General features: G+C 23.2%; 1 protein-coding gene across 1 annotated transcript; it reads right to left on the reverse strand.

Moving 5' to 3' along the window:
* On the reverse strand, positions 1–10,606 carry LOC140669375 (aminopeptidase N-like). Its single transcript, XM_072899161.1, has 12 exons — positions 10,400–10,606; positions 9,034–9,498; positions 7,712–8,158; positions 6,548–6,731; positions 5,823–5,961; positions 5,438–5,519; positions 4,574–4,920; positions 2,592–2,878; positions 2,114–2,313; positions 1,616–1,960; positions 1,365–1,434; positions 1–477 (listed from the first exon to the last, which is right to left on the reverse strand). Exons 2-12 carry the CDS (start codon positions 9,474–9,476, stop codon positions 328–330), a joined length of 2,694 nt encoding a protein of 897 aa, XP_072755262.1. The 5' UTR covers positions 9,477–9,498; positions 10,400–10,606; the 3' UTR covers positions 1–327.
* Positions 10,607–10,883: the final 277 nt, after the last annotated feature.

Here is a 10,883-nt window from a genome sequence, read left to right on the forward strand (position 1 = left end):
TTTAATTCATTTATTTACTGCTTTGACAATCTTTTTTACAATCTCAACGCGGAACTTGCCAAAAAAATTTTTTATTAATTCGCCGGAAAATATTATTGATTTTGCAGTAAATATACATGCAATATGATAAACGATTTTTTAAAGTACAAAAGGTATTATAAGATTATTTGTAGTTTTACGAGAGGTTTCACATGACTTACTTTCAGACAGTAACAATCGCTAGAGAATATTATATAAAGCGATTGTTTTTCTTTCTCTTGAATACAACTGATTCGATGGTATGTTTCGTGATTGATCGTGAATCCATCAAAATAATGATCCAAGAATTTATAGAATATCATAATAATATTCGTATGATGGTTGAATTCTATTAAATAAGTTTATATGTAAATGATGAATTTGAATTAAACGTATACGTATTTTGCTGTGTATTTTATAAATTTCGTCTAGTGCCAAGTTATATTCATGTTTGTATATCTAAAACAGAATTCATAGCATTTAATAAACAATAATTTATTTTCTCACTACAAGAATCTGATGCGACATTATTTGTAGCTTAATTAAATCAAGATAGTACATATATGTCATATATACATAAATAAGCTTAGTAACATTGTTCGTAAAATATATTTTATACAATTGTTCTTCCTGGAATTAATTAAATTATCTTTAATAATTACTATTTTTTTCAGAACTATTAATAAACTGGTTTATCAAAAATAAATTATATTTTGAATATTTGTCAATAAATAGTTTTATTTAATCTATCGTTATAGTTTTAATCGCATACTATGAAAATATAAACGATATAATTTCTTCTCATTAAAATAATTATCATAACATACATCATGTACATATGTGTATATGACATATTTAAAAATAAATAATCTTAAAAATAAGTGAGCATATATGTGTGTATATATATATATATATATATACTCAGTAAACGCTACATATTCCTGAAATATTCCCTTCGTATTCCAAAAGTTCTGTATATCCTGGAATAGTAGAGAAATGTTTATAGAACGTTCAAATAATTGTAAAATATTCAGAATGTTCTATGAACATTACCTGTATGTTTAATAAAGAACATTCAGTGTAAATTTTGATATGTATGGAACATAAAAAATGAAATAAAAATAGAATAAAACAGTATACAAAATGATAAAAAATCAGAACATTTTGTGCTTACTTGAATATTCTTTGTACTTTAAATATTCCGGAATGTTTTGGAATAATCTTGAGATGTTCATTTTGGATTTTAGGAATTTTATAAATTTTAAACATTTTATAAATATATATTTCAAGAATATCTAGCGTTTACTGGGTATATACATATATGTATATAATTTCGTAAGAATTACCTTCCCAAGATATTCATTAGAGTATGTGTGATTAATAAGGATGATTAATGCTGTAGACAGTTTGAGTTGACTATAATAATAAAATAGTGATACATACATATATATATATATATGTGTATATTTTAGATTTCCATAAGTATGATATTATAAATAGCATTACGTATTATATAAAAGTATAATTATTTAAACATAATATATAATATGTAACATATATAACATATATTTTTAAGAAAAGTATATATTTATATTACCTAGGTTTTATTTCTAGAAACTTATTTAATAAGTTTTCAAATCTTTCATCGTCCTCCATAGCATTTGAAATAGTAGAAACGAAATATTTTAATTCAAATTGAAATATTGTACTATTTACATCTGATCTGTTGTAATAAATACTTTGCTCCGAAAAACTCTCTACATTTTTTTTTATAAATGTTAATACAAACTTGTTTATTCCAGCCAGATAATTTGGGCAATTTAGAAAATATAAAATGTTATCATTATCTTCTCTTATTTTATTCAACACTTGGTTCCAAATAGTATTATCCGCTATTATCAAACCATAACAATATGTCCATTTCTTCCACCATGGCGAAAGACTACAATATTAATGAAAAGAAATTTATTATTAAAATTTATAGTTTTGTATATTAATTAAATAATTTAAATATTACATATCTTTTTTTATTATACAGAATATAATAAAATATAATTATAAGATAATTATGAATATATAAAAAAATTATATGTACTTTGTACGGTTTTTGAGATGTTGTTTTAATTGGTTATTGGCCCTTTTATTGCAATTCGTTTTCCCAAACGTACGCTCGAGAAAGCACATCCATTTTACGCCTTCTTGCTTTAAAGCTTTAGTAAAACTGTCGTCCGTAAATAAGTCTTCTTCGTACTCTAGTATATAAAAGAGTGTCTCCAATAGATTGTTCAATATATTCTAAAAACCGATAAATACAATAAATTGTGTTTGATTTACATATAACATCAATATATATAATGTTTAATATTTAATATATAAAAGGAAAAATAAAAAAGAAACATTTTGTTTTCAAAATTCCTATTTTTGACCTCAATAAGATTATAAGAAAGCATATGTAACAACTATTTCAGCAGCATTTATTTTAATTTGTCAAAAAAAGTATTTTTTTAGGAAGTGTTTTGCAACAATGTAATATATATGTAATATTTTTTTATTTAAAATTTTTCATTATCTACCTTAAGAAATCGTATTCTACTACTATCTTCATGAAGTGGAAAAGTACTTGACATTAATTCAATAGCTTTGAACATAGGATACCATACTGTGTAATTTCCCTCTCGGTGTAAGTATCTGGTAATTTTCCAGAATACATCCTGATCTATTTTACCTAATAAGGTTAAATGAAACGTATCATCGATGATCGCAGCACGATTCAGAATGTGTATTTTCCAAAATTCTGCGTAGTTCAGATATACAGCAATTCTTCGCCAATTTTCATAATCGTAGAGGGTACGATAATATGCTGATGTATAATAAATAAATTTTATACATTAGATAAATTTTGTATATCAAATTTTATATATTAAATATACAATGATTCTAAATACCTGAAAATCTTTAGAAGATAATTTTATGTCGGAAATCTAAACGGTTTTTTTATATAAACATATATTCTTTTTATATCCTTCTCTGTAGGGGGAATTTTTTCATATCGTTATAAGGGAATCAAAACTAGCAATTCGTATTCAATTTTTTATTAAAACTTTTTAACAAGTTAGAATGTGATAATCTAAAAATATGCATTAGAAGTATTGATTCCTCTAGAAACTTGTTTATTTTTTTGTAAAATAAATATATTATAATAAGTTTTATAGTAAAAAAATAAAACATATATATTATTATGCACAGTTTTATTCCTTTATATATAGTGATACGAGAAAATTTTTAAAAATATTAAAAAGAGTTTTTTTATTAGAAGAAAATGTCCAGCAAATTTCATGTTTTTTAATTTGTTAAAAAATTAAGAAAAAAATTAAAAGTTGATCTTCACCTTTTTCTTTGGAATATAACTTCTTAAAAGTAAGGATATAAAAAAAACATATATTTATATAAAAGATTCCCCTTAATTTTTAACAAAAAATCATTATCTAAAATTTTGGCATTTATTTAGAATCAGTCTAATATATATATTATAATCTCTAACACCTTCAATTTTATGTATTTAATGCATAAATCGAAAAATTTTTGTAATAGCTTTCGTGCAAGCTATTTATTTAGAAAGATATCTTATACATGTTATTACAAAAATTATCTATTCATCACTAATCATGCTATAATTGATAAATTATATTGATAGCTAATAGTTGATTCTAAACAGATTAATCATAGACGACAAGCTAGGTTTAGGTAAATTGATTCGTATAAATACATGTGAATATAAATGCATGTGAAAACATTTTAGTCTCTTTTGTCAGAAAATTAATATTATTACTCAAAAGAAGAATTTCTTTTGAAAGCAGAATATTTTTCTTTTAAATTTTATTCAATATTAAATAGTAATATTTAACATAATATTTAAAATTTTTTTAAAATAACATGTAGGATATATTATAACAGAAAGAAGAAAATATACAGAATATTTTATATAAATATTGTGTATATTATTTTATATTATTCTTCATAGTTATATGAAGGCTAATGTTTTTTTTTTTGTTAAATGTGAAATACTTATTATATATTATAAAATCATATAAATATTTATGTATATAAAATAATATAAAATTTTAATTATAAAATAAATACATAACTATATATCTTTCTCTGTTTACAAAGTATACGGCTTTAATTTTTTTTTAAGAAACCAACTAGAGTTAATAAGTGAAACTCGTTACAGTAAAGATCTTCTCATGCATGATTTTTTAGCTTTGCCAGATGAGTAAATTGCTGCCACTCACAATTAACTGGTATATGTATATAATTTCATAAAACGTCACATTTTCACGACAGAACGCGTTAATCAGCATTACTGCATCAAGTTTTTCCACAACTACAATACTGGCAGCACCTTATTCACCCACCGAAACTGAAATCATGTGCAGGAAAATTCATTGCACTATGATGAGTTTCACTTTTTGACTTCGACTGTTTTCCGAGAAAAAAATAAGGTTGAATACTTTTTGAAAAGAATAGTGTAATACGCTTATTGATCAAAATTTACCAGCTTGTTGTATGTTAAATATAATCCAACCATCTTCTTTATGATTCAATTTATGCATAAAACTGGTATTATATGGTTTAAACGGATTTTGCCGATAAAACCAACGAAATGGTCTAGTACGTTTAAAATTGTTATGTAATTGTGAGGTAAAGATTAAAGGTATCGGTCGTTTCTCACTCCAGATATCAATGTTCATTAAGGATATGTTTATTTTGTTTGTATCATAATCTCGTGATACATTCAACAGAGGACATCCCACATGCTTTGTCCAAAATTCAAGCATAAGTGCCACATCATATGCGCCTTTTTCCTGATCAATTTTTATTGTTTTGTTCTTGATATGACTTCTAAGTAACACAAAAACTTAGAAAATTTAATATATCGTTATATATATATATTACAATACATATGTATATATATAAATATTGTAATTAAATATTATATTTAAATATATACGTAAGTTAAAGATATAAAATAATAAATAGGATAAAAAAGTGACAAGACAAAAGATGAAGAACAAAAAACTTGAAGCACAGCTCGAATGAAACAAAATGAAAAAATGATACAAAGAAACATGAATAAAAATTAAACGTTAAAAATCTAATTCATAATTAAAATGATAAAAACGGAAAAGATATTGATAAGAAAAAATTTTGATATAAGCCAAAATAAAAAACAAAGAAAATGCAAGAAAAAATAAGAGCTAAAAAATAGAAGAAAAAACTAAAAGATTGGCTAAAGCAAAAGTGACAGGTATGAAAAGACAAATAAAGGAAACATTTTATAAAACATTCAATAATTTTTCCTTTTATGTTTAATTCTAATTGTAACTGTATAATTATTATATTATTATATCTTACTTACTTTTCGTATAAATATGTACGGAAGGCTTGCTCAAACGTCTTTTTGCCAAATGCAAGTTGCAACATGCGATATATAAGGGATACTACGACAATTAACATTGATAAAAAAAATGTTTAAATATAATTAAAAAAATAATTAAATATATCTAAAACAAATTTATTATAACTTTCCCTAAATACAGTTGATTTGATAGAGAAATTTTAATTGTAATCTCAATGTGTATACGTGTATGCTAGTAAATATGTATTACATATTATATGGATAAACTGTGACTAATTTCTTTTTCTTTAGCTTCTTTTTATTCATTTTATTCAATTAGCAACAAAAAAGACATCTATTATTAAAATTTATAAGTAATTATTTAAATATTTTTAATTAATCATACCTTTGATGTGATTATTTAAAATTTCAACTGGAATATTGCCTCGATACGTAGGTAACATTTTGTTATCATCCTCAAAATTCATCCACTCATGTTGAACTTGGACCACGAAAAAATTTGTCATCCAAGAATATGGTACAATCTATCTTGGAAGAAAGTATGATTACATAGATATTCAGTTAGAAAAAAAATTTATTTGCATCAACAGTTAACGCTATTATCACAATATTAAAAGAAGCTTTATTTCTTTTTCTTTTATCATGATATAGTATTTAAAAACGTAATAAAGTATTAATGAAAAATTAAATGCAGTGCAATTGTTTCAGACTAAACATCTTTAAAGTTATTTAAAATTATTGTTACATAGATTTTTTCAAAATCATTTTGATTTAAATAAATAAATAAATACACACACACACACACACACACACACACACACACACACACACACACACACACACACACATATATATATATACACATATATATATATGTATGTGCGCCCCCTATTTTTCTAGTTGATAATCTCTTTATTTAGATACTGTCAAAATTTGAAATAATAAAATCATTATGATTATAATTGAAGAAGAATTTATAAAGAATACATACACTTTACATTATATTATTTTAGTATATACGTATGTGTATGTGTATATATATATATATATATATATATATATATATATTTTGGCAGGCATTACATGAACTAATTATGTAACTGAAACAACCTGTTGGATGACCTCCATTGCAAAGAATATAGCGAAACCTTTGTTTGACACAGAGTTAGACCAAAGTTGAGTGTTATGTATACTCTCAAACCATTCTCGTACTATTTTATATCCTATTAAGAGCATCACTCTGTATTTGTGCTGAACTTCGTAACTTTCCTCATTGTGGATAATATCTCTTTCACTAAGAATCATTTGTAAAAAATACAATTATGTATAAGAATCTTTGTATAAACGTAATATATAAATATACATACAAACCACACAGAGAAAACGTTTAATGTAACACATTCATTATATTTTAAATAACATAAAATCAATTCGCGTATTAAACAGAATGTGTACGAATCATCAAATATACATTTTAGATAGAACTGATTTCATCTTTAATAAATATAAATAAAAAATTTAACTTTAATAAACAAACACACATAATGTCTTTACACAAAAAAATTTTTGTATGAAAATTATAATAGAATATATTTAATGTAAAAGTCTAAATATATATATCTATTAAATATAAGAAAAAAAAAATATATATATATATATTTTATATAAATTATTTATTTTTTTAAATAGATAAATCATGTTTCTTGGTAAATGAAATTTTGTGATATGATTACTGTGTGAGAAACGCGGATACGAAATACATATTTTATATTTTAGAATAATTTTGATAAATTTAATCATTTGAATTTAATGTGTGTTTTTAAATAATTATTTTCAAAAAAGAGAAAGAAAACAATATCTAAGGGGAGGGGGGGGCACTACAATAATTCTTATATATCTTTTATCAATTTAAACAAAATGCATATAAATCAATATGTGTAAATTGTTTTACATTAACATATTTATCAATATATACTTTTTACATTACCAATTATTACATTATTTATTGTTTTTTTGGTTATAGTAGTTATTGTTATTTTATGATATTGAAAGTACTTGATATTAAATATATATAATATTAAAAATATATGATTGCTTTTAAATTTTAAATATTAAAAGTAAACTTAATCTCTATGTCTGGATTATATTTATATATTATATTTTTAATCAAACCAGACACATAAAAATATGCGTATGTGTAATTCTGCTATTTTAAATAAAAAATAATATTTCTTTATTTTAATAAGCTAATATTTCTTTTTAACGCATACTTACTTATAAATGACGATACCCAAATTCACCAAGCTATCCTTTTGCTCTTTAAAATCCGGAATTACAATATATTTCACGTATGGCAACAGTAAACGGTTCCATTTTGTTCTCAAGTAAAACGTAATATCTTTAGTCACTAACATTGCAAATTGCAGATAACTTGTGGAGTTTTTTCTGCACCACATGACAATATCGTCTTTAAAAATTAAATAGCGAACAAAATTAATTAAAACAATTGATACTTGATAAGGGGACATTGTTGGAGTGCTGTCAAAGTATGTCCACTGCATGTCATCCTCATGCAAATCCATTGCTCGTATCGCCGAGTTTGATAAAGTCTTATACATTTTAGAATGTTTTATGGAGATATTAAAGGTACTGTTTGACGAATTCCAGCATGGAAAGATTCGTTGGACCCATATTGGTTGGAAATGTGTTGCGGACAACCATCTACGGCATTGAAACGATTTAACACTTATAACGAAATATAACAAAAATAACAAAAAGTTTTTAATTATAGTTAAGTTAGCATAAAAGTATGAAATGTAAAAATACTGAAAATACATATTACGAAAATATATATATATATATATATTGTATAAACAAATGTGCAATTTCGCACAAAATTATATGTAAAAAATAAGTACAGCTCATTTTCTTCACTGTTATTATTATTCTATATATTTTAATTATATTTTAATATATTATATAACGATATTTTCACAATTAATATACAAAACTATATAAATAATATAAAAAATATTCCTATTATATATATACCCGGGAAAAAACGTTGGCCATATATGGATTTTGTCAATATCTGATGTCATGTCTTACCAAGTATAGTCATATATGATAATTAAATAAAATCATATGATATCATATATAATTTTATTTATCATATTATCATATATAACTATATTTTGCAAGATACGCTTAGATATTGACAAAATCCATATATGGCCATTTTTATATGGACTTTTTTTCTGGTATATATGTATAAATACTCAAAACTCTCATTTAATTACTATTCAAATCTCTTTTAGATTTAAATTTTTTAATTAAAAACATACAATAAAATATGTAATAATTTACAATAAACATAATAACATAGAAATAAAAATAACTATGTTTATATTTTGAGAAATTGTATATGAAATCTATATGTTTAAATAGTGTTGTTTTTATCAAGTATATTCTTATACATATACGTAATTAAATCTTACTTATCTTGTAGCGATATGATTAGTAAAAATTAATAACAAATGATGTATATATTTTAAAGATAGGTATATAAAAATCTATGTATTTAAATAGTTACTCACAATACTTCCTTTTCGTTTGAAGAGGGGAAATCTAAAATTTGTGAAAAGCTTCTTTTAAAAAAGCTGCTATATCTTAGACTTAAGATGTAATGACCTGGTGGTAGTTTATTCTTAAAATAAAGGATGAGAATATTCTTTTCAGAATCATACGTATTTCCGACAACTTTAATCAGATTAGACGATCCATCATTTTTAATCAATATTGCTTGCACTATGGCCAATTTTTCTGCAGACATCCTTATCTGTTCCGTTTCGTTAAGAATTTTGATGTAAATATCACATTCGCCGAAGAAGACATTTTCTTCAATACGTAGTATAAGTTTGATATTATAATGCTCCGGTATTATGTTATTTAATGGTATTAATTCATCTGTATTATTAGAATAAACCGTTGGAGCTACAAATGTCAGAATACCACTTAATAACAGTGTTAAACCTCCCATTTTAATTGTTTACTTTGACAACCTGCAAAAATGTTTCTTTTCAAAAAAGATGTAAATAAAAAAATGTAATATATAGTAAATAAATAATTGTTTTTACTGTGTAAAAAAAAAAAAGAATTTAGTATTCTAAATCTTCAGATAACATGCGATTAAAAATTCACATTATAAGAAATATCATACGAGATTAGAAATTTTAAACAAATCTTATCAAACTTTTGACTAAAATAATAACTACTTATTGAAAAATAATCATTTTTATCATGGACAGAAGAAAAATTTTAAGATACTTAAAATTGAAATTAAATTATATTAATAATTAATTATATTAATTAAGTTATATTAATCTTATTTAAATTATTTTTAATATATCATTGCCTCATGAAAATTATCTACCAAATTAAATTGTATTTGTATGTTCCGTTCGCGTGTATTTACGGCATCTTTTTTAACAAAAAATTAAGATTTATTATTTGTTCGTTGTTATTATACACTTGTACACTTATATTTCAATTTTTGAAACATTATATACATCATAGATATTTATTATGAAATGTGTAGAATATAATGTATAGATATATTATTAAATATTAATGTGTACACATATATAACACATTGTACAATAATACATATAAATTACACATGTGTCATATTTAGATTATATACATAAAAAATATTTTTGTTTAATATATCTCTGAGTTTAAAATAATTTCTAAATGATATTGTATGATACTTGCTGGAAATGGTCTACATTAAAATAAATTGAATTCACTACATTAATAATATCGATTGAGATTATTAAATTAATGATATCAATGGTAGAAAAATAGAATTTTGCCCGTTATACTTTTATTTTATTTCAATTATGTTCTCTATTTATTGCTTTTTTAAAAAGAGATATGTATTCTAATGTTATGATAACTCACTTGTGTAATAAAGTTGTCTGCTTATTAAGACGTTTCCTTTAGAAGAATTAACACAAATTGTCGCAATTAGCTCATTGTTGCAACAAACCGTTAATATATCGAAAATATATTTATACATATGTTATATATAATATGATGAGAAACGGTCTTATTATTTCAAAAGAGTATCAAAAACTAATTCGAACAACATAAAGATGTCACAAGTTTACTTAAAGGTGATAAAAAGGACGATACCTGATATTATTCTAAATACATACGTAATCTCATATAACAACTTCTAAGGTTAAATAAATCATAAAATAAATAATCACAACCAACGGTTAATATGTATTACTTTAAAATGAAAAATAATTTTTTCAAGAATCACGTGCATAAACAATTAAAATTGTATTTTGTATTTTTACATTTTTTTATAAGCATCTCTTTTGCGATTTATTGGACTGCTTATATGAAATTAATAGAAAATGTCAGAAACAAAGGAATT

This window comes from Anoplolepis gracilipes, chromosome 9 (genome assembly GCF_047496725.1).
Source record: "Anoplolepis gracilipes chromosome 9, ASM4749672v1, whole genome shotgun sequence".
Taxonomy (NCBI): domain Eukaryota; kingdom Metazoa; phylum Arthropoda; class Insecta; order Hymenoptera; family Formicidae; genus Anoplolepis; species Anoplolepis gracilipes.